General features: G+C 39.1%; 1 protein-coding gene across 10 annotated transcripts in view; it reads right to left on the bottom strand.

Moving 5' to 3' along the window:
- Positions 1–26,042, bottom strand: part of ARID1B (AT-rich interaction domain 1B) — a 335,632-nt gene that overhangs the window by 278,208 nt on the left and 31,382 nt on the right. For all 10 annotated transcript variants that reach the window (XM_040598764.1, XM_040598762.1, XM_040598768.1 and 7 more), the window contains exon 2: positions 24,059–24,253. In XM_040598764.1, the coding sequence (XP_040454698.1) occupies positions 24,059–24,253 (195 nt within the window). The remainder of the gene's footprint in view (positions 1–24,058; positions 24,254–26,042) is intronic.

Below are 26,042 nucleotides of genomic sequence, written 5' to 3'. Positions count from 1 at the left end.
TGTTTGCTTATTGCTGTTATATACAGAGGAGCAAATCATATGCTGGTAGCGGACCTGTGTTCTTACGACTGGCTTCTGCAATTTTTCTTTTCCATGTACAAAACCCACTACACATCTACGATGACAGTAGCAGGAGGGCCAACTGCTACGGATTTTACTTTTGTTATTTACTTCCGTAATCGATGTTGTACAGGTTCTTCTCTCTACTAGAACTAAGGAGAAAAAAAAAAAATTCAAACAGCAGGACAGAGCAGACAGCACTTTGGTGAGTGGATTTCCTGCACAGAGACCAAGTTCACAAGGTAAGAGTGCGCTGACAGCACACTGTCTTTACAAAAAACACCCAAAAAAACCATATTTACTGACTTCTCTATCAGGAGCGCCTACCTTAACAATGCTTTTCTAACAGGTGCCAAAACACGCCAAATTAAAGCCAAAACTTCCTGTGCAGTAACCTCTTTACTTCTCACAAATGGGACTGTCAAAGAAAAATCCTATGTTAATGTTATTTTATAATAGTTATCAGTCAGCCGTTGTCCTTCTGAATACATCTGGTTTGAGAAGTCAGACAAAGCGTCTTGACAAAATGCCATTCCATAAACCCAGAGGAAAACAATGGAAATTTATCAATTTATTTCAAACATTTATTAGGTTCAGAATGGAACTGCTGGACAGAAGAGCACCAGGCATTGCCACCCAGCTTCAGCAGACCCAGTCGCAGCCACCAAGATGCCTTGTTCAAGAACATGTGCCTTAATTAGCAAATTACTACTTATTTTCAAATTATCCTGACTGTGGCAATGCAGCAAAGCAGGCGGATCTAACTTCCAAGTGCCAGAGATTCACCCTCCTCTCCATCCTCCCAGCACACAGTCCCTGTTTTTTGGGTTGGGTTTTTTTTGTTGTTGTTTTTTTTTGTTGGGTTTTTTTTTTTTTTTTGCATGGCCCTGGCTCCAGCCTGGCCCTGAGCTGAGCCATTTCAGTGCACTAAACCAGCAGAAAAGTAAACCTCCTCCCCTCCTTCCCACCAAAAAAAGGAAACTCTTCTGCCCAGTCAGTGAAACACTGCTATGCTTCACTCAAATTAGCAAGGCACTGTACTGATCAACGGGGAAAGCAGAAGATCCAAACTGTGTGCTGCAAGGAACAGAAAACTGTCCAAAATTAAGGAAACTGTTTCCCATGTTCCCCCCATTCTGACTCAGATTTGTAACACCAGCAAAACGCCATGTAACTGATGTGATTGATGCATGCTGTATTTTGCATCACTCAAAGCAAAAAAAAAAAGCCTAAGAAAATCTCAGAAGCATTAAAAAAAAAAAATCACTCCAAGACACATTAAATACATACATACACATCCATACTTAACACAGACTCCTCATTGAATTTTGTTAGTAATTAGTCCTTCATCTGAAAACCTGAAGTAATTCGTAACGATATATGAAATATATTGGTGAAGCTGACAGATATTATCACCTCAGTAGGGACAGCATATTAAATCTTTCATTCAAATCTATGGCAGAGCTGCAAAGCCCACCACTTACTCTCAGCACTTCAGAACAAACTCTCCCTATACAGAATTATATTTTGCCTGTTTATCTTCTTCTACCGATTTAGTTTGCTAAAGATTTTTCCCCATTTCCTTTCTTCCAAATACGTTGTAACGTGTCTAGCACACTGTAGTTTTTTAAGCACTTGGGTAGTCAACACACATATATAATCTGGTTTTCAAAGTCATAACGTGCCTTGAGGGATGTGAAAGGTGTTAGGAAAAATAAATAAGGCAGCAAGAGTTTTGTTTCAGCCAACCAGCCTAAAGTTACATTTTTCTAAGTACTTGTATGTATTCTTAGCCACTTTCAAGTATGTGTTAAAAGCACAGAAACAATAAAGAATTTGTAGTTTTTCTGTAAGCCATAAAAACCTCTGCAGTTCCCTGGTGTAAATGCAGAGGGTAACAGATGAGGAAGACAGACAGTCACCTTCTTACTACTAACTGGATTCAGGTGTCCAGCTTACTTAAGCTCTTCAGTAACTACTTACTCCAGTGGCTAAACCAAAACCAGTACTTAAAAAACCCAACAAATTTATAACAAAAGCTTGCTGAAACCACTGGCAGAGGAAAGCTAAAAATTATCTGAAAGTTAGAGACTATAAAAATTATTCTTTAAAACCTTGGTATTAGGATACTGCCAGCACTCTTCAGACATAAAAGGCTGACATGTTATTTCTTCAGCCTGAGCCCTGCATGTCTGGATGGTTACAAAACCAAACAATAACATTTTAAGTATTTTTTCCTCGAGTTTTGTATTTCAAGAACAGTTTTATGAAACATGCAACTGTCTTCTAAGTGAAACATCTCCAAAACAACCCAGAACAGTTGCAGAAAACAAGGAGGGATGAAGGAGAAAGACAAGCTTAGATGTTTAAAATATTGCCATGACTAAGGACATCAAGGTAAAAACTGAAGGCATGAACTGAAAGTATGCTCAGTGCTCAAAGCACATTTCTGAAATACAAGACAACAATTTGTCTGAGAACATCTTCTCTTTATCTTCCTCAGAGGGTTGTAAGATTATTAATCTTCAGAGCAGAAAACACTGCAAAACTACAATTCCCGATGTACCCTGCAGCCCATTCAATTACCACAAGTACACGAGCCCTTGCTAAGAGGCGGCAGATTAGTTTTAAGAAAACATAAACCTGTAGTTCCCAGCTCTTAGTGGCTGGGAATATTATTTTCCTATGCTCTATTCCTCTTGCAGAAAAAGAGAGAGAGAAGTAATAAACTGAGAGAAGCTGAATAATATATTTGGTTTCCTGTGAAAGAACAATTCAAGGTGATACTGCAAATACGTAACAGCTTTTGGAAGGGATTTTGGCAATGCCTTCCATGCAACCTTATGTAGTACTCAAACAGTAACCTCAGAGAGAAAGGTTACTGGGTCTCCACTATCCTCCCAAGGCTTCAGCTGACCGACGAACGGCAGAAACAAAACTCGGGCTCAAATAAGGAAGTGGCACCTGTGAGCAGGAACAAAATTTGCTGGCGTAGCTCTGAAAATAGGATCAAACCAGGACAAACCCATGTTTCTCCTCTCTGAGTTTATAACCACACCTGTGGCCCAGCACTGCAGAGCCACGGAGGAGCTTTTACAGGCAGGGAAAGTGTCTCACCTACTGCTGTAAAAGAAAGCATGCATATGGCACACACGCTTGCGTACAGATGGATGATACCATCTGAGATGTGCATCCTTTCCAGGCCTGAGGCCACAGCCACCACACCAAGGTATGATACAACACGTTACATGTACGACTAACTGAACGCAACTCCAGCTGAAACACCTCTGGTGCATGGTTTTTCCAAAAGGGGGAAGGGGCGGGGGCAGGGCTGGGAGGAAATGTTTTACCCCCATATGGTCTGGTTGACCTCCCGACCTCAGCGCTCTGTCCCACTGCCTGGCTCCTCCATCCCATTCCCCAAGCTCAGGCGAATCAAGGGGTGCATTAGCAGATGAAGCAGAGGGACACCTGCACCACGGAAGCACGAGAGGCTCTGGCAGCACCAAGCCACCACCAAAGCCTCCACAATGTCCAATGATGCTAGAAAAGATGCACCTAGTCGCTAATGAAAGCGGCGATCCCACCAATGTAAGCCACAAACCATTATGTAAAAGTAACTAATTACATTTATTGCACCCACTACCCCAGTAGCAGAAGAAAAAAAACCCTACACCATACAGACCACCGTCACTCTGGAAAAGCAAAGGAGAAGGTGGCTTGGGAAACACACAGGGGAACTGCCCGCCACCCCACAGAGAGGACAAGGGTCTCACCCAGGAGGTGGCTGAGTCCCTCCAGAACCTCAACAGGCTGGATAATAAACTCCACCTCACAGGAGTTACAAACACCTGGAATTTAGTGCCTGTGCCAGTACCCACCCCGTTACCAAATTAACCTGTGGGGAAGGGGCACATGACACGCACCAGATTTATTGCCCGGTACTGTAAGACCATTAATTTCTCTAACAGCTATTTTATTGGCACAACCTCCGCTCTCTAACGGCGCTCCTTTCCTGACTATGAGAAATTATTGGGCAGTTTGTGCTAACTGCCTTCCCGTCGTGTTTCATTTCCAAACACCATCTTCTGTCAGTTTATTCCCATTCAGCCCAAAGTGACTGTCGACGTGAATACAGATGATCTGTTCATTTTCACAATTGTCTGAGAGTAGTTTCCACCTCCCCTGCTTCTTGAACTTAAAAGACTAACCAAACTCAAGAGGGGATAAACAAACAACAACAACAAAAAAAACAAAACACAGCACACAAAACCAAAAAAGCCCCACAAAACCACTAATAGATTAAACTTCAGCATTATAGGAAATATATTCTGCACATGTCATTGACCCATTTACATTTTACTTTGTTTGAGAAAAGACAGAAATCGTGGAAAATGGAAAAAAAACCCAGAAGCCCAACAACCAACCAACCAAAAAAACTCCAAAAACAACCAACCAACCCCAAAACCACTCCACCCCTACAGTGGTTTATCTGTATATAAACATTCTGCACCATAAATAGGCACATTCTGTTTTTCTAGAAATTCCTGGTTATTCTATTAAATTTTAGCATCTAACCAAAAGGAGAGGCCCTTCACCCTCGCCTCCCATCACCCACAAACTTTCAACTGCACTGGAAACACTCTCACAAGGCAGCAAAATCCAGTAAAGACTGGGGGGAGGCATGGGAGGGTTAAAAGAAAATAAGAAATCCCTGGAAATGGTCCTGTGCTGCAATTATGTAACTCGATACCAAAGGTGCGAAAGCTAGAATGAAAATATTTGATGTGACAGCTCTTCACCTCAGTTGTAGCATGCCCTATCTAAATAGCAGGAGAGCAGATGGTAATTTTCAAGCACATTTAGACCGGAATGCAAACGATACTTAAAAATAAATACATAAATAAACAAATAACAGCACACATGGAATAAATAAAGCAAAGCGTGTGTAGGGGGAGAGAATCTCTCACTAGGCTAACTGATGTAGCTGGGGAAAAAAAACCACCACCACACACACACATATTTACAGTCACACAAGCCCTTCTTCAGATCTAAATTTACAGTTTATTTCCAAGTTAAACCACCAAGTTGTGGAGCAATACAAAGATGCATGCACTTGTCCTGGCAAAAGCTTTGAAGTTCATTGGTATTAAATCCACAGCCTGGTAAGCTGCAAAAACTCTGTGCTTTCAAATGAAGCGGCTTTTGAACACTTGTTTTGAAAATTTTAAGTGAATAAGCAGACTGCATAGAAATTTGTTCAACATTCACCACTTCTTAGAGATTTATGCAACATCAGATGCACCCTCAAACTCCAAATTATTTTGACAACAAGAAGCAATAATTCATTTTAACATTAATAAAGGCTGGTTTCAAAATGCTGCTTGCTCCACAGATAGTTCTGAATAGTTTTCCAACTGTCCAATCAAATAAATCAGTATCTGGGGTCATGGCAGAGATGGATTTGTGAACTATACATGGTCTGTACTTAATTGTCATAGCAAATCCCAGATTTAAAGCATCACTACATCTGACAGAGCCAAGGACAGCCAGTACCGCTACTAAGCGTGGTGCCTACCACTGCCCAGGAATCCATGCTGTCGGGATGTTTCTGGATATGGAGATATATATACCACCATATATACGCATGCATGCATACATGTGTGTATTACGTCAAAGACAAAATTTAACAAAACTGGGACCAGATGAAGAGAAAGGACAGAAATACATGGTGAATTGTTCTTAAGGATCTACCAATCACCAGTATGGCTGGTGGAAGGGGATGCCCACACACACTTTTCCAAATTCTCTTCATCTATAGAGCAGGCCAAGGTATTTTTCTGCTGGTCATCTTTTCATGATTGCCACTTACTCTAAAAGGTAAATGACAACCCACCACTGACAACTAAATGGAAACTGCTACAAATGTTATGCTTAAATTGCCAGGTTTTTAAGGAAGTAAGTTTGTCCATTTAACTAAACACAACTTCTATAAACTGCTTTTACACATACTGTTCCAACAAGCATATACATGCCCACTCCAGTATACCAACCTTCCAGTGTGACACTACCATCCTATGTCCGAAAATCATGAAAGAAAACTTAAAGCTAACTGTGCCTAAAAAAACCAGCAAGCACACTTCCCTCAATAATCCTGACGTTAATTATTCCAAAGCTCTGATGCTTCATCCAGAGCAACACCACCTAACTAACAATTTCCTCTGCCTGCATAGCTACATATCCCATTCATGCCCCTGTCAATTCATGTCACAAGTCACCACAACGTTCCTCTTCCGTGCAGTCACACCAATTCTGTTACCCTACTGTTCTACTCTCCTGCAGACACCTACTTGACGCTCTGCATTGGCCATATCATCCCTTGTGTAGATCTCTGTTGGTTCCTGCTTCCCCAGCTCAGCCTCATTTTTAAAGGCCTCCCCAGCTCATGTCCAGACCTTCTCCTATGACACTATCATCTTCACCATGAACTCACATGCAATACAGCAAACCCCCACTACTCTGAAAAAATACCTAGAACCCTGGTGCTGCAGAGGGGGCAGTTTCTCATGATGACAACAATGCACATTTTGACCTGACATCAATCGAGCCTGAAAAGATTTCACAACAAGACTGTAATAACAGGGGAGAGAGGAAAAAAAAAGAAAATAATAAAAAAATCAAATTAAGTGCTGAGATAAAAGCAATTGCTGCATCTACAGCACAAGTGTTTCCACCTGATGTGTAAGAGCGCATTTGTTCAAAGCGTGCTAGAACTCCAGCACATTTAAAACCTGGATTTCACTTCTGCATTCTGCAAGAAGACTATTTCTGCTCAATAAATATTATTTGGATAAAATGCTAGTAATATGCAGCACCAGGTATTTTATCATTTATTTGCAATTATCATGCATTTTATAATAAATTAGCATAACAGTTCAGCAGCAAAGTCAAAATCTGTATCCAAGCATCCTAATTACAAGGGTTCTTTCTATATTCCAACTATAACGTGTTCTCTCATTTGCTCATTAGTATGTAGTATACATGCATTACTAAAAGCGCACACAAATGAAATGATCATAAATAGTTACATTTCTTTTAGCTTTTCAGAAATTTAAAAGAACACTGAACTACTGAAAGCAAATCTTACATAGAAAATTGTAATAAATTGTGTATTAAGTTCAATTTATTCTCCAAAATACCCCAAAAAGTTCTAAAGTCAAGGATTATATCTTATATAAAAACTAGTAAGAACTGCCTATTCATTGTCCAGAAGAACTAGAGGTTATTATCTGAAATAACTTGAGTATATTGTAACATGGCTCCCAGGCATTAAAAAAAAAAAAAAAAAAAAGGCCATTTATTAGGTATTAATAGACCCAGACTAAATTGATATGATTAAGTCACAGTTTAATCTACTGTATAGTTTCATGCATTTAACTTGCTTCCTTCTGGTCAATTTTGGATAGTAAACTGTTAATCAAACAGTATTAAGACCCTCACTCCCAAAGCATGCTAAGACAGGCACAGAAGAACAGATACAAAGGCATGCTTAGTATGCGTACACTTGCATGCAGTCTCGCATGGAAATTGCATAAGGTAAGCTTTTCTTTATTTGTACATTTTTGGTTTCACAACAAGCAGTGAGAATCAAGACAGATGGCTAACCAACATACAAAATGCAAAAATCACTCTCCAGAAGCGCCTCACGCAAATGCAGTAAAACCTGCAAGTCCACACCTGACCTCCTTCCTTGGAGAAACTCTCAATGATCTTCAGGGGAATACGTTTGGGAAAGAGGGGGTGGGGGAGAGTTAAAAAAAAAAAAAGGAGAAAAATAAAAGAGATTAGCTCAAAAAAGGAAGAGCTTCACAGTTAAAATGAACTTTACAGAACTGGACCAAGCCAAATTCAAGTGAAAAACCTGTGTGCACTCCACTCACTGAGCCCGCTGTTCAGAAGCCCTCCCTATCAGGAATGGCTGGCCAGTGCCTCGCGCAGGCGTAGCTTGCCCACACCTGCGGAGACCGTGGCAGCCCACGGACCAGCCTGCCAGCTTACTGCTCTCAAAAGTTAAGTTTTTTCTGGAGGACGCAGGTATTATCCCACTCATGATTCCAAGTGAGACACAAGATAGCATTTCTGTGTCTTCTGAACTCTTACAGTTTACCTGGGGTGTTTTAGAAGAAGAATGCCTTCCATCTCCAGAAGGTGTTTTCATACCTTCTACATACATTTGAAATTATTTGCCCGATGACAAACATCTCAGATGTAGAGACCCCACCTTCACAAAAAGCACTGTTTTGCAAAATTAAGAACCACATTATTTTTAGTAATTAAAGCTCCTAGTTTCTGAAGGCATAACAACGTGCTACAGGATTAATAAACTGACCACATTGTTCATTGCTGGAACATGCGATTGACTAAAGAAAAACAAATACTCTGATTGCAATAATACAGAAGGAAAGTGATTTCACATTCATGTCACTCAATACTTTAAAGACCAAGTTCATTTTCAGATCTTTTGGGTTTATATTGATTGCTTGAAGATATTCTGCAATACTTGAGGGAGACAGCAAGCCTCGAGGGACATCTACACGCGGCCACAGTTCTGCAGTCTGTATGCTTTCCTTGTCTGTGGCAGTATAGCCCATGCTATGTAGCTGTACATTGGTCTGAAGAATTCTTTAAAATTTCCACATACTCAGTTATACACAGATTCAGTCCAAGAGACCTGAATCACCTCCTTTTCACTTACAAGATTATTCAGTTCTTGGGAGTTCTTATGATCAACCATGTTCTCCAGTTCACTGCAGCCATCTTAGGTTCTTCATCTGAGCTCCACCTCCATTAGCCATTTTGAGGGACCAAAACCCAGATGCCGTTTTCCAGGACCACTTTCTTTTATTCGGCCAAATATCATACTGATGTTTTTAAACTGCAGGACTGCACAAAGAACCTGCTCTCAACTGATTATCTACCATGACCTTCAAAGCTTTCTCTGTCACTATTTTTCCAGAAGAAAGCAATATCCCATGAGCAAAACCTGCATTTTAGTTTCTAGATCACAGTGGATTTATTCAAAACAAAAGTATTGTACATTAGCCTGGGTCCCTTCTTCATTTAAACTGGCAAGCAGGAAAATCTGGTATGAGTAATATATTTTAATCTTGTGTTGCATCAATTATTTCTTGGTTATTATTTTAAAGAAAGGTTTAGTCTCGCTGATGGCTAACTATTCTGTTTTTTCTTATTATTAGCTCTAGCTTTCTCACTGTGCTTGACAAGTCTTTCTGCTAACCAGAAAAACAAATTTAAGTGTCCACACACACTTATTTAAGCAATTATGTACTTAAATATTTATTCAGTTCTTAAATTTAACACGCTTCTTACATTAGATAAATGGTAAACAGAACATCTCTGTCTTACCAGATAATTTTTTTTAATTCACAATTAGTGCTCATTTATAGTTGAAGGAATTTGACTCCTTTTAAAATGGGTCTTAGTTGGTTAAAGAAACCACTTTCAACTTGATTCACATTCAAAATATCCTTTCTAAACAAAACAAGAAATAGCTTCAAGAAGTGAAGCCTCTAGTTTTAAAATTCTGACAGATGCTGGAGACAGAAACAGCAGGAGAGAATTAAGTTTTTCCTCAATTATTCATTTAGCAAAAAACCTTTAAGCCATTTCCAATCATCTCCTATAGAAAAAGTTTCCTTCCAACCAATTTAGCTTATGATCATTCCCATCTTTGTGTTGCTGTCCCTCTGAAAATAACGGATATGTGATTGTGTATGTACACAATGTATCTACATGCATCCATGGTCACAGATTTTATGTTCTTGTTTATTTGAGCTCAATTTTTTCCGTGTACAGCATAGTTAAATCAAGCTTTGCTCCTTACCACTAAAAAACATGACTAGTTCTTGACCTGCCTTTGAATTTCTCAGTGTCAGATCCAAGGCTTTATCCAGGTTAAGTTGTCGCCTGCATTTACACACACACACCATTTTTAGCAGGAATTCTTAAGGGTTTCGATGCCGGCAGCAGCGGGTGTTCACTCTCTGCTCTCCAAAATGCCAGTAACACTCTTAATGGACAGGCCACCCTGCTTCTACCTGATTTCAGTGCTACCTAGCAGGTACTAGCTAGTAGCCTCATCTCCTGCCTTCTCTGCCAGGACAGTAACTCAGAAGCATTTAATATCATTTGCTTTTGAGTACTCAGTGATTCAGAAATACATAATATCGCTCTTGATATAGAGTACCACTTTCCCTCCCCTTCTAGCCATTCAATTCTCTCTAAATAGGTTATAACCGTTTATTTTAACATTCCAATCCTGTGAACCTTCCCACTAGATTTCAAGTAATACCAAGCAGATGAAATTTATAATTGTAAATGAGAAATTTCATCTCCTCTTGTTTATTACCCTGGCTGCCAGCATTAGAGTATAGGCAATTAAATAGGGAGGGTGGGGGTGGGGGGGTGGCAGTGGTGGTTTCCCCCTCCTGTTCATGTCTGGGTACCTTGATTGCTTTTGTTCAAAGATCATTATTTAGATTTCAATGTGTGCTTACCTGTTCCTGTAACCTTACCCTCCAGCCCCCACTGCCCCAGCTCAGAGCTCTTCCACCTGCCCAGGCCAATATGCACCCCAGCAAATCACTTCTCTGGCTACTACAGGAAGCCCAGTCAAAGAAAACGCTCCCTTTTCTTTACAGATGATAACCAACTTCTCCAAAATCCCAACAGCTTTCTAGACTGAATTATTCACCCTACCAGTGGGTCACTTCCAGCATCTTGTTTCTGACCTGCTTATCAGGAAGGAAGGCTTTTGAGCACGTCATCTGGATAAAGAGGCTTTTAAAAAGCTTCTGCCTCCTGGCAACTAGTATCAAAGCCCTACCTTGCTAATGTGAATTCTTCCACCAAAGCCGACAGACAGGACAGCCAAATGTGGCTGGGGGGCAGGGGGAGGGGAAGAGGGGGGTGCTATGTTTCTTGCATTAAATGGAGAAGGTGATTTTTCTTTTCTCTCATGGAAAGTTCTGAGACTTGGGAATGTCCCTTGGTCATCATCTTCTGGGATTCTCAGCAGCCTCAGGAGTGTAAGCCATACTCGCCTTTCTTTAGGTCAGTCAAAGCCTGTCTAGGTATATTTTCCCGCCAGTGAAGCATTTCAAGTATCACAGCCCCAAAGTCCTCCAATCCCACAGCACAGATTTAGTCCACTTATTTCTGCTACCTTGAAATTTCTGAGATAGTCTGTCATTTTGTCCTATACCAGAAAAAAAGAAACCAATGCTTCAATATGCAGTATGGCTTCAGGAATATCATATTCTAAATTAGTGGTACTGTATGGTATCCAAAGGTGTGACACGGAGTCAAGCCCTGGCAAAGTCAATAAACCGCAGTAACCAGTCCTGTACCACCACCAGCTTCATTCAGGAGAAAGATTATCAACTTTTTCCCTTTTTAAAAAAAAAGATTTGCATTTGCACACTTTCCTTGATAGTTATCAAAACATACCTCCATCCAAATGACTGCTGTGTCAAGATAACTTTTTTGTAACGCAGGTCCAGATTTTTCCACAGCCCCGCTGTCACTACATTTACCCCAACCGTCTCACAAGCAGAAGGCAGGCCTTTGAGACAGATCAGCTCATAACCACTGCCATTTTCCACTAAATAATTCCTAAAAGGGACAGGTCACCGCAGGAAAGGCTGGTAACTTCTCCCACTGCAGCGCTGCTCCCCCCGGAATGGGAAGCCTCCTGTGCCTCCAGTTGGCTACTGCAACCACAAGGGAAAAATAACGGCACAAACTTGGGCAAATTTCACAAAAAATCATGTAAACCAACAGGAGAGCTCATGGCTAGTGGTAGCCTTCCTGAACACAGTGTTTCAAAGGGAGCCCCCCCAGCAGTACACTTTCCTCACCCAGAAGGGAGAGCAAACAGAAGACTGGCCAGGCATCTGTAACACCTCTATCTAGATCAAGGTTTCAGGCTTCCATGATCCACTTGCTTTTCCATGAGCAAATACACAGTAACAATATTAACGTAGCAATACGTGCTAACAGGTACACCTCTGCCTCAGCTGACAAATATATTTGCAAGGCTCATTTCACCTGCAGCTAAACAGAGAAAGTTGCCCCTAGACAGGGAATCTTAAGGAAAAAAAAAAACCAAACCCACACACACAAGAAAAAGAAAAAAAGAGAAAAATCCCTCAAGGCAACTGCGCACAAATACACTGTTGTATGTTGCTTGCTCCAATAAGCACTACACTGACTTCAACCGCAGGAAAAATTATAGGACAAGACTGATTCACGTCCTTTCAAGGGGCCCTATCGCCCAATTCTTTCTGCCTTTTTCAGCACAATTGGGATTTTCACAGCATATCACATTCCGGTGTCTGAATATCTCAATTTCCAAAACAAGATGTTAACACCACAGATAAAGAACTCTAGCAACTATGCAAAAACAAGACTACGCTTTTTTCAACCACCATTCAAAATATCAGCTACAAACTCTTGCCAAGTGTATGAAAATAACAAAGAAAAGGTATCTCTAAGGAAAATACTAAGTCTTAGCGCATCCTTTAGGTGAGCCATTCACAATATTTGTTTTCAATTGTAATTTGACATACTCCGCACCACATGCATTACTAGATGAAAAGTACTACTAAAAGTAACACAAGGAGAGCAAAAAGTGCATTCCAAAATCAAAGGCAGCATAGCAATAAAAATGTGCAGATTTATGTTAGAGTCACTGTAAAAATATCTCCAGGCTAATCCCAAACTGTTACAGCATCCTCAGTATTTCCCACTGATACTGTCTTCCTTTAATGGGGGGGGAAGGGGGGGAAATGGAGTGGGGGTAGGAGGGAAAAAAAGAAGAAAAAAAGCAGTGATTCAAAATGGAAGTTCAGTAATCATTTACAGCCCAGTATGTAATCAGCAAAATGACTGGCAAAGTTCTAGCACATCAACTCAGATGTATGTAAGCAAGGCATTCCTTCCCTGCGGTAGGCGGCCCCATGTCAAGTAGCTATGTGCTAGAACTTGTCCTGTGCTACCTGTTCAAAGGGAACTGTGCAAGAATATTTCAAGCTCTGACAGATACCACTTTGTGCAAAAACATCCACAGGAGTATTACAAAAAAAGACAGCACTGATGTTTCAGCAACCCCTGTGTCAAGAAAGGTGCTCTCCTGCATTTTTATTGACACGCAGGAAGTGGATGATCATTCCTTGTACAATCAGTGCTAGCGCTGCCGATATTGCTTCTCTACTAGTCCCATGCTCCTTTCCACACTTTTTACCAAACTCCATTATTTAAGACTTCACACACCCCTTTTCCAGTGATGGTACTGCAAATGCCAAATAATCCATGAAATTCTGCATCTCTGAGACAGTGAAAAGTATCCAACGAAATAAAAAAACCCTATCGTTTGCAGCTTTTCATTACTACAGGATTAACAAGTGCCAAAGCGTGTTGTCCTTTCTTAAGGCAAATATTTATAAAAATCTTGAGGACACTTACACTTATTACTTGAAAGGATTCAGCACCATCATTCCTGCCTATGGCTGGAAATGGAATACGTAAGATTGGGTCCATGTATAAAAAATACTTTTCAAGTAAAAACATGTTTTCTCCACTAAGCAGAACACTACACACAGCGCGCATCTTTCCACATTCTTAACCAACAGTCTTACAACCAGGTTTCATAACAATAACTAATTTTATCCTCTGGGCTAAAAACTTGTTTGTTTGTTTGTTCTGTGGGTTTTTGTTTGTTAGTTTTAAACCAGCTTTACAGAAAGCAGAAGTTTCTGAGTTCCTACAAGTGAGCCTAAAGCAACTCCAACAAAAACACAGCAACTCACACATACACAGGGTTCTGATATTTAGTCAGGTTTTTATACTGCTATACAGGACCTTAATCCACACCAAGAATAGTAACGTATTTTTAGCCAGTTCTACATGTGAAAGACAAAAACGGGATGACAGAACATGAGAGAGAAAGAAGAAAGAAAATGCCTACACTCGATACACCCTAAGTATATCTGATCTTTTCCTGGATATTCTTCAATTACTTTTTGTGGTTATGTTCCTCCTGTAACCCCTGCGTTATAGGCCTAAAGCAATATTAGAAAACATAATTTTTCTTGTAATGTATAAAATCAAAAAAGAAAAGCCAAGTACCCACACAGTGTTGGCATTTACTGAATCTGCTCTTCACCACTTGCTGCAAGACTGCAAATTTACTCAGGTCATAAAACCACCTTCAGTTTGGATATTGAAGGATACATGAGATTTCTCACAGCACCACCTCAGAGGACTAAAAACTCACCTGCCTGCTATCCAACATCAGGTATGATTTTTTTCATTGGTGAACACAAGGTCTTAAGTATAATTCTCTGCAGAACTTAACATTCATTTCAGAAATAATAGTTTCCTCCCTAGAACAACTTCCCAAACGCAAAAGGGCCATAAATCTACTAAGTACACACTCGCCAAATCTGCAGGGGGATATCTTGGCCTCTGATTTTGTTCCATTTTGCCAACCAGCAATAAAACGAAACCAATGAAAAACACAAACCAGTCAATTTGCATCTGTCCTTTTCAATACTCGCCAGTATGGTGAAGTCAAAACACATGCCAATTTTCAGTGCTGCCGGCTGGGAAAGTTAGGAGGGGCAGCAGAGGTGAGCATGGAGTTACTCAGAAGGGGTTAGGAGGAGCTCAGAGGTCCCTGCCGAGCAGCCTCGCTTGCTTCTGCCATGCACAGGCTCAACCTGCCCTGGGCACCGACTCTTACGTGTTTGTTTCACCCACACACACAGCGTAACAGCTCAGAGAGAGACAATCCTGTGAAAAGAACAAAGCCGTTTTGCTAACCTGTCCTGTAAAACACTATCTGTCAACATGGCCTGTAAAATACACTTAGGTCCATAGACTCCAGATAAGTAATCATTCCATAATGAAAACATCATCTTTCCTAAGTGGCTATATAAACCTTGTTTATTTTGATTGGACTTGTCTCAAAAGACAAGTTATGTTACAGTTTGCCAAGAAATAGGCAGAAATATCTTCATCACTGTTCCATGAAACAAATTAATAGCAAGTGTAATTTGTCCCTTTGACACATATACCAAAGTCAAATTCACTCACTTTCCAAAAGGTGTATTTCAATATAAGATTCAAATATGCTTTCTAACATTGTTCAGTCACTAAATTCTTTATTATCTGTTATGTGTCTTGTTCTTAACACACAAATGCAAAAAGCATTACTAAGAAACAGTGTTCAGAAGAGAAGGAAAAGGATGGAGCATACAAAGAAATAAAACAGACACTGATTTTCTCCTTGCTCCTCTTCCCCACCCCCAAAAGACATTATAAGATTCAGAGATCAAATACTTATCAGCAAGGATGCAAGCATTTAACACTTTTGTTCTATTTTAGGCAAAGCAATGAATAAGAAGCACAAGTACCAGAGAAGCACCCAAAAACGGGGTCACCCAAGGCAGCAGCAGAATAAAAGCCTACAAAATTTAATTTAAATGAGCTGTAGCTTTAAGTTATTCCTTAAGTTCTTAAATCTTTCTTTCATCGCTCTTGAAAAACAAAACACCAAAAGCTTAAAGTATTTACATTAGGATATTTATATGTGCCCAGTTAGTACAATTAGAAGGAGCAATGCAATACATAAACAAACATGACTTTTCGAAAAAATTACCTACAGAGAATTTCAAGTCTTAAACATATTTAACATTTTTTTTTAAAGATTTTATAACTAATCTACTCCCACAGAAGTCTTAATGTTTTAGGTGATAAAACATACAAAACTGAAGCAGGTCACTGAGCAAGTTTTGATTATACTGCCTGGGACCCATGTTATTTAAAACTGATAAAAGGTGTGGAAATTTTTAATTTTTTTGCAGTACTCACTTCGCTACTGTAAAACTAATTTTTACTTAGGTTTTTTTGAAACTAAATCTAACAAAAATCTTAGTTAAAAAAAAAAAATGCTTCTGTAAGCAACAGGAGTCTAATCTTAAGCTACTGAAACACCAGGTTGTTTCTCGAGAGGTCTACTGTTCTAAGCAAGCTACCTGACCATTCCCGGGTCACCAAAGTGAAAGGTACCCAACTGTCTCATTCTGAATTTCTCGCCAATTGACTTAGAAGGCTGATTCTGCCTACACTATCAACTGAAGACAAGTCATCTAACCCCAACAACATGACCCCAAGTGAAATGGTAGCTCCAGTGAAGTCACAGCAAACTTCCCACTGACTTCAGGCAGGTTTCACCTTATCGTCTTCTGCCGTATTTTCAGCTATGGGAAAAACACTCCCTCTTTTTAAAAAAGCAAACTCTACTGACTCCCTTGCTTCCTCTGAGTAAGTTCAAATTTACGGACAATTGATAGCATCTTCTGAGAAACTTATACCAAGACTTAAAAAAAAAAAAAAAAAAAAAAAAAAGCTGAGCTACCCCCAGGGGACATTACAGAAAGTATGGATACAAAAATCTTAACATGAGTGCTCATGATGGGTCTGAATGTCGTTACAGCAGGTTTGAGTGTCAATAACTCCTTGATTAATATTATTAACAGGAAACTACTATGACTATAATATTAGGAGTAACAGTTAATTATTCCTTACCTACACTTTAAAACCCTCTTGGCACAGTCATTATATGGCAGCTGTTAAACAGAGTAATGCAGCAGCCTTTTCTTAAGGCAAGATGCTTATTTTACTTCAAATGTAAATAAACTCAAGTCTCCTGCTGCCATGTAAAATGAGCTGTTCGTGAGTAAATGATTTTGTATCTTCCTAGTGAAGCAGCAAACAGCCCTCTGTTCCCCACTTCTGATCACCAAAATCTACTTCCTGCCTAACTCCAGCGCAGACTGACAGCTAATACTGCTAGCAAACCAAGTTCTCAACAACAAAATAGCTGCTGCTTCATTAACAGCAACCTTTTTCAGAACATCAACACACAGGGCTTGCATGTTTTTCTCTCTCATGCCCCCACTTCCAAGCACAACAACAAATGTCATTACTGCCATTAACTATTCCAACTGAAGTAGAACCATTTAGTAACAAAAGTACCGTTTTATTTGGCATGGTAAGTTGATGATTCTTACGCACCTTCTATACAAATGCAGACTGACATTTACTCCAGGATGGATGTAAAAATTAGCATTTACTGAACATCAGTACATAGTAATTGATCAGATAAAAATGTCAACCTTCTCTTTTCCAAGCTTTTTCTCACCCGCTGGAAGAACAGTTCTTTTTCCTTTTCAACCTACATTTTCTTCAGTTTCAAAGAAATGATAGAAGCTACTGAAATGTTTCTATTTACCATAATAATGCAATTCCGCACTTTAGGGATTTTCTTCAGTAAACAATCTCAGATGACCAGCATTAAGATTAAGAGCTAAACTACCATAAAGAACCCAAACTTATGTCAAATTTGATTCCATGATTATGTGTAATCTGTGCTCACCTCCCTCTACAGAGAGTGAATTACACTCAATAGAAGGGATAATTCTAAAGAAGACAATACAACATAAAGCCTTATCCTGCCATGAACTGAAGTAGCAGCCTTTTTTTCAATTTAGTCAATGAGGCTTAGTATACCCAAAAGAAAGAACCACGCTAAACATTTTCCTAGATCTGCACAAGCACAGTATTTAGCATTTTCCTAAATCTGAAATTTAAAAATCCCATTTCTTTACATGACAAAGAGCAGCAACTTTTCTTTGCAATTATTAACACTTGACCATCAAAAGATCCATTCTTAAAGATGACCTTGCAAGAAAGACAAATAGCTGTGACTTCTCATCCCTTTTCTGATTCATAAAAGTAAGGATTCAAACTTTACACTCTTCAGGAAGTATTTCATCTACTTATTTTATTTACTTTCTTAAATTTATTTATTTTTAACTGGAAGTTTCTAGCAGCTCAACAGGATGGCAGATATATCATTCAAACAACATTTTACTGATGATTACTTTAATTTCAAGTATTTACAAGTTTCAAATAGAAAAGGAAGTTGGGAAAAGATTAATGTTTAACAGCTTCAACCCTTCTGCTTTCCAGGAATTACTAAAGCGGCACATAATCTGCTAGTGAGAGCTCCAAATAAATGCCTAGGGAAAAAAAAAAGCAAAACAGAATAAACAAAACAAACAAACAAAACCCCAAAATAAAACACACCAAAAAATTTCCAAGGGAAATAAATAAATAAAAAAAAAAAAACCTGAAAAAACGTACTTCTGAAGCACACACTGATCAAAGCTCCACAGTCCCTTTTTATGTGTGTGTATGAAATGCATCTATCAATCTTTAAGAAAAAGCAACACATCTCAGTGTTTTGTCCTCTGCTGGTTGTTTTTGAGATTCAATCACATTGATTCATTCTCTGTTCTTGCAAAATAAATAGGCTAAGAAATGAAAATGCTACTTATTTTCTGTGTCTGCTCCCTTAACCAATACTAACACCAACTGTGCTAAAAGATGCTTAGGAGCACAAAAAAACGTAATCCATTCAATATTCTCTAGCTGGTATGGGCAATTATACACAGAGAAGACAACAAACTATCACTTGACTAGTATTTGCTGTATGCATGCACCACATTTTAACTTAATGGCTCAGAGCAAAACATGACAGTAAGCTTCTCTTTCTTGGTATATTTCAATCCTTTAGAATTAAAATTATTTCAGAAAGCAACACACACACAATCAGCCAACCAGTAGTAAACACATTTGTGTTTACTAGCTTTAAAACTCTACCTGCCAAGCCAACAGCCAACTGATTTCCTTGGCGTAAATTCGACATTTCCAATCCGGGACATTACCCAATACGAGCAGTGTAAACCCTTTTCCTAAATGAGGTAATCACATTGGTGCTGCTATAGTTCTGGTTGACTTGCAGTTTCCATTACAATAAATCCTTGCTGCACATTCCCAGAGGTTTTACAATTTCTCTAGCCCTTTAAAAAAAGTTACTCCAAGTTGAAACCTGCCACATAAGACTTAAAAAAAAAAACAACAAAAAACTCAAAACAAACCACAAACCAGCAGCTTATTTTCCTTAACCGTTTTTTTTTTAAAAAAAAAAAAAGGAAAAAATGTTTCTCTGACTATTTACAGTTGCACTCTTATAACTATAAGGACAATGACCACATTTATTTTTTAATTCTTCAAATCAAGAATATAACAAATGTTAAAGGGAGAAGTAATTAGCACCCTTTCATCTTACAGTATTTCTATAGCAAAAATTTGAGACAGAATAGACCAAGGCTCAAGCATCGCAACTGACTTACTGCAAGCAGGCTCAAGGCACTAAGACAATGCATGATCAGTATCGAAACAAGAAAGTACTGAAATACCCCATTTTAAACAGCTATTAGGAATGGCTATTGTACGTATCCACGTAACTATCTTTCATAAAGAATTTACTATGCATTATAGCAATATGATCCTATTTACACAATAAGTTGTTGTTCCAGTCCATCAAGTACACAAGGATTTTTAATGCATCCTAAAAAAATCAATTAGGCAATAATCATCTGATTAAACAGGCACATCACACCATTCAGTTCTTTCAAACATATTCATAAATCCAAGCCTTCAGACTTTGCTGAAAACTTCCAAAACATATACGTGGTTATTTTAAGGAGCTGATTTTTAAGCTTAATGAAATTCAGCACAAAATAAAGTATTACATGCTATTAACACAAAAGAGCAACACCATCAGACAATGGCAGAAACCCCCCTTATTTTAGTAGGTACTCTGAATCTCTAGTTTTAGCAAAAATGTTTTTACAAAAGCATCAGAAATCTTTCCTACAGCACACTGCACTAAAGCACCGAAACACTTTGGCAGGGCAATTGAACCAAAGCCAGAAACTGATTAGGGCATCACGGCTTGCTTGACTGAGGTCCAAAAGGAGTGGGGGGAGAAAAAGAAGTTAAATAAAAAGGAAACTACTGTCTTTACAATCAGATCTTGTTACCCACACTACAGTGAAATGTACTGCAAAATCAAGCCTGAAGTTTGCAGGTGCTAAGTATCCCTACATATCAGGATTTTCAATTTTGTAATCACCTCTTTCTAATTCCAAAAAATAGCTAAGAGACCTGAAAGTATGTTTTTCTGCTTTCTGTTTTTACATACATAATGTGATCTCCCTGAAGCCCTAGGTTAGGAGTGCTAATAAACCTAAAATTACCTTCATCCCATGCAAACCAGGAGAGAGAGTACATGAGATTATGAGATAGCTGTATTAAGATTTACATGCAAGACCAGCATTTTAAAACCTTGGGATGCAAACACTGGCCTTGTTGCAATCTGTGATTCAATCATGTCAAAAACTGACAACACAGGCACAGGTCAGCTTGCTCCCAGCTCTCCCTTGCCTCCTTCCTCATTCCCCCCAGAAGATGATCGGAAAGTGACAAAAACGCAAAAGTCTCCTAATAACATAAAAATCTCTTTTAAGTAATTCATTCACCATACATATTTATGCCTACTGAAAAAAGAGACATAAACTGTCAAGTCAACAATCCTACAAATTAAGTATGTGACTATTTTCCTAACACCTTCCTTTCTTATACTTCACCCCCTTTTATATAGGTGCTGAATTATTTGATTTTTAATCTAATCCATTAAGACAATCTTACCCAAATCAGTCCAAATGCTTTATATACTTGACTCACACCAAATTAACTGGACATGCCCTTAAAATTTGACAAAATGCTGCAGCATTCTTCAAATTGCTTAGCATTTTGTAAAACAAGCTACCACCCATCTTTACAGGATAGATGTGGATCTCCGTTGTCAAGCACTGGAGAAGAAAAGAGAAAACCCCAGGTTACCCAGCTAATGCTTCACTAGTTTTACCTCTCCTTCCTACATGCCTGCGTATATCTCTTAACCCCCTTATCTTTAGTTGTATTAGCAAGTAATGCAAGAAGATTGCCTGCATTTCAAATTTTGTCCCTTATATAAGGCTTACTGTTTCGTTCTGGGGCTCATCATTGATAACTCATTAGAGATGAGTTCCAAGCCCAAAGGAGATCTGGTTTCTCTCTTCACAGCATCTTTTGCAGCCATGTTACAGAACATATCCCATGCTTTCCACATTCTCTTCAACATCCTGCAATTTCCACACAGAATGTTAAGAAAACTCGGGAGTTTACTCACACCTTCCTGCTTGGTATCAAGCACACCGAGACCAAACAGCAGTTGTAAGAAAATGTCTGCAGCATTACACAGACCTCTTTTTCAACAGGTTAGCAGGCTATGCCCAACACCCATGCTGCAGATAGGTAGAATGACTGCACCTGACAACATTTCATCTTTTTCATCCTCTTTAATCTCTCACTGCGTATGCCAGAGGCCTCCCTTCCCGTGAGCGATCTCTTCCACCTCTGGGCTGCAGGCTGGAACACACTATTCTCTGCTGCAATATGACATAGACCAGCTACCTACATCTAGGCAATTATCTTCATTTCTACCATTTCCATGAATTTTAGTTGGATCTTTAGGGTGTTGTTTTTCATCTCTATTTCTTCATTTGCAGCATCCTGCAGCAGAACCTGCAAGTTAAAATTTGTCAAGTCCCGTGGTTCTAACCTCAAGCCACAACACTTGCTGACAAAGAGCCAGACTTAACATTTCAAGGTCTTCTTCAAAATTCAAAACTCTTCACAGTCAAACAGAAAGCCTTCTCGTTTCATCCAAGGAAACGGAACTGACACCCTCGGCTATCTTTGGGCAACAGCACAGTATAACTTAAAATAAGAACAACCTCTCCCATTGATGTTTCCCACCATTCCTACAGTGTGGCAGTTCCACCCTCATAATCCACCCACCCAATGCTCTCTCTGCACAATACTTACATCTGAACGCCGTTATATGTTTAAGGCCCAGTATTTTTTAACCGATCAAGTTTTCGGAAGTGCCTCATGGATTTGATAAATTCAATGTGACACTGTAAGCGATTCCAGTTTCCAGAAAGTGCTGAGATTAGTCTTCTGAAATTTTTGGCAATGTTATTTGGATTTTTTTATATACATATATATATTCTATCTAGAAGTAGGTACATGCTACACAGACAATTTTAACAGCATAGCTAGGTTCTCCTTATTTAATATTCATGTCACAGGAGTAAAAATCCAGCCAGGAATCAAACTGTGGCATCCTGTGCCAAAGACAACTTACCACTCAGCTGGTAAGTTGGCAATTCAATTTACAAACCTGCATTCCTGCATTTTAATCCTTTGTAGAAAGGTGGTAATATATGAGCAATATGAAAAGAACTGGATTCAGATCATTAGAGGTTCACAAACCAAACACACGAAGCTTTGGAGGCTGTCCAAAACAAAATCATGCCTAGGTGGTGATGTCCGTTCAATAAAAATCCAATGTCATAATTATCCTCTCACTTTTTCCCCAAAGAGCATTAGTGCTCAGAACCGCGCTGCTGTTCAGCCAATTATATTAATGCTGCAAGAAGACGGATAGGGCCAGCAGCCAATCACTGTGCCAGGTCACTGCCTGCTGACGGGTAATTTACAATTATCAAGCAATTAGCAAATGAAGTGAAAATTCAACACTCATCTCCACATAACACAGAATAATTCATTTTAAAATTAAAAATATGTTTTAATAGATTCATTTTGGCTACAGCCACACAGAGCAAAATAAAGCCTCCTTTTCACAATTTCTCCTCCTTTTATGACTGACAAAATGCTTTGCTGTCTAAATCTAGCAGCCAAATATATTGCTTAACATTTCTAAACTAAAAAAAAATCTCTTCCTTACAAGTATCCATTTAACAACAGGAAAGAATAAAAACGAAGACTGTTGCTAATGGTACTATTCACCCAACTACTATATTTGAAACTGTTATTTAACTGCCTGATTAAAATCCTGTCCTGGTGGATGGGTAATAACAAGAATTAGCCAGGCACCTATCTGTCAGGGAATCCAAAATTTTCTTTTTCTTTTCTATATTCTACAATAAATGACATTAAAAAAGCTAATATGTTTTGTCAGTTGGACCAAACAAATGTTCTTTCCCATTAATGATCAAGCTGCTACTCTGTTGTGCTCACAACAAAGTACAGAGCTTCCACTGCCTACACTCACATGTCTAATTTAAAAATAAAATTAGTAAAATGTAACTTCTCAATAACCTTGGTTTATCCCTTCCCTCTAGAATATGACTGTATCTTCCTTAGTATATAGTATGAACACTGGAATTGACCTTCTTTAAAAGCGCAGGAAAAAGGCAGAAGAGGCCACTATCAACAGTGAAATCCACATAGATGAAAGGAGATTCTGAACATTTCTATGTCCTCTGATCTAACAAAAAATAAAATATCCTTACTTTAAGGAGCTCGTAAAGGGGAAAAAATGGAAAAGCTACAGGCTCCTACCAAAAGGAGGAAAAAAAAAAAAAACCACCACCAACAAAAAACAGCCCCCACAAAAATCACAATAGCAAACAGCTGATACAAATACGTAACACTTTTGTTTGCACTGGATAACCCCAGTTTTTCTGCACTGAGGTCAACTTTAGGTTTTCATCTTACATTTAAAAGTATCTAAGCCAGAGAGAATTTTAAAAAACAAAACTAAAATAGCCACCAAAAAATATACAAGGCTAAATGATGTCAACTAGGGGGGGTGGGGGGAAGAAAACCGATGGCATTTAACATACTTCTCTCTCCAAAAAGATATCAGCAACAAACTAAACTCCTTCCTGACTGCATAGGGTTTCAGAAAACATTCACACTGTCAACATAATATATTTACAGTCCTATAAAGCAGTCCTTGACCCTCCTTCTGCACAAGAAATACTTATTTCTGATTTTTTTTTTTCTTCCACCCAGTGTATTACCGCAGCGTCAGAAGGGAAAAGGAGGAGAGGGGAGAAACCAAAGCAACACAGAAAAATCTTCCACAAACCTGTTGCTGTGGATACTGCATTCCTGCCATGGCTGCCGGGGCTCGGCCCTGCATTCCCACGGGATAGCGCTGGGGCCCGGGGGGGCCGTAGGACTGCCCAGGGTAGGGGCTGCTCTGCTGCGTCTGAGAGTGAGGGTTATTGCCCATGCCGTACAACTGAGGTCTCTTCATGACCATGGGATCCATTGGACTGCCCTGTTGTTAAATACAAACCAAGAAATGCTTTAAGGTGTGGAAAGAAAACGGTCAGGATAGTCACGCTTACCGCAGGCAAACTATACGTGTGTTTTCTCAGTGCTTTACCCATCACATATTGACTTGACAAACTGTCACAGTACCATACTCCGGTTCTCATATTAATTAGATGAGGTTTTAAATGGCAAGTTTGGGACTTTCACTGCATTTAGGAAAAAAAAATATTTTACATCAAACTTAAGGTCATCTCTTACCTACAGAAAAAGCAGAAAAACTGCACAATAAATTCCAGCTTAAAACATAATTAAGTATACTGTTGTAAAGGATTAGCATCACTGACTTTAATGTCTAAACATAAACAACATCATGTCTGTCAGGAAAGACACAAGTAGCGGACAAGCTGTTTAACCTTGAGAAAATACTTTGAAAAAAAAGGGAAAGTGAAAAGAAAAGAAAGTTTCCAAGAAAAGCAATGCATACAGAACGCAGTATTTCAGCGCTTTCATATTGCTATCGTGTGCACTAATAAGTTTCCAGATCAAAAGGCAAGTCATAACCCACACTTTACATGAAAGTTTATCTGCCTCCTTAATAGACCTCAGAAAACCCAAACTGCGATTGCTGATGGAGGGGGAGGGGAGGCAAGGGAGGGAAGTTTTATTTTTAGACTTTCTGGCAGCACTTACCAAGCACTGTAACAGTTTCAGGACAGGTGTCAACCATTGTGTGGTATTACTCTCATGTTTTATTACTGAGGACTAACTGAACCAGAAAAAATACCGTACTTTGTCAAGCACAGCACTGTATTGTTAATATGACATCCACTTTTTAATTCCTGAGAGTCAGTTATATTCACAGAAGAAAGGGGGGAGAAAAAGCTTTTAAAAAGCCTATCACAATCTTATCTTCATGAGACATATCCCCCACTCCCCCCTCCTCTTCCCAAGAAAAAAAAAAAACCTATTAATTCAGCCAGCCAGCCCACCAGGAGCAGGATTCCTTCCCGCAGCACTTTTTGTAATGTTTTCCTACAGTGTACTGTTGACCAGTTTCATGGTAAAGCCCACTACATAACACGGCTTCTGCAAGTCCTTTCTGACTACTACATTCTGATGGAATAGTTGTTATGACAATAAATTACATTTTCCCCCTCCCATTCCTGTTTCTTCTCATTATTGCTGCTTGTACTACTAACGTACTATGGGGGTTTTTTTCCCCCATACATACAAAATATGTTCTCTCCAAAGTCAGTCACTTTTTACTCTTTCCTTCCTGCTAAAAAACTCAAAATCTCCCTTTCTTCAGTGGCTCTCCTCACCCTTACCAATACCCATTTGCCAGGGCTGTCACCCAAGCCAAATAAAGTATTCCAGACGTGGGCACGCTACACCTGACGAGGTGGAAATGATAACCTCCTCCTCACATGACACCTCCATTCACTTCAGAAGAGAACTGTCCTTTTTTGCCACCATAGCGAATTGCACATTCATTTCTAATTTTGGGTGAGTATTACTCAGCAATTTTTCCTTCATTATTTGGCCGCTCTGCGGCCAGCTTAGAAGATTCTATTTTTTTCACCACTAAATGTCCCTGGGTAATTTACTATTTATATTTCATACTTTTTAAAATCAATGGTTCCCCAACCGCTTCAGGCCACCTGACCCATAACAACACTTTTTTTTTTTTTTTTTTTTTTTTTAATTAAGGCCATCACGCATTCTCATCACACTTAACTAAAAACAACACAGAGACAAAAGTTTGGCAGATGAACTAGAGATTCCTTCTTACA

This window comes from Falco naumanni, chromosome 6 (genome assembly GCF_017639655.2).
Source record: "Falco naumanni isolate bFalNau1 chromosome 6, bFalNau1.pat, whole genome shotgun sequence".
Lineage (NCBI taxonomy): Eukaryota > Metazoa > Chordata > Aves > Falconiformes > Falconidae > Falco > Falco naumanni.
Note: the sequence above shows the minus strand (reverse complement) of the source record. Positions and strands in the feature narration are given on the sequence as shown.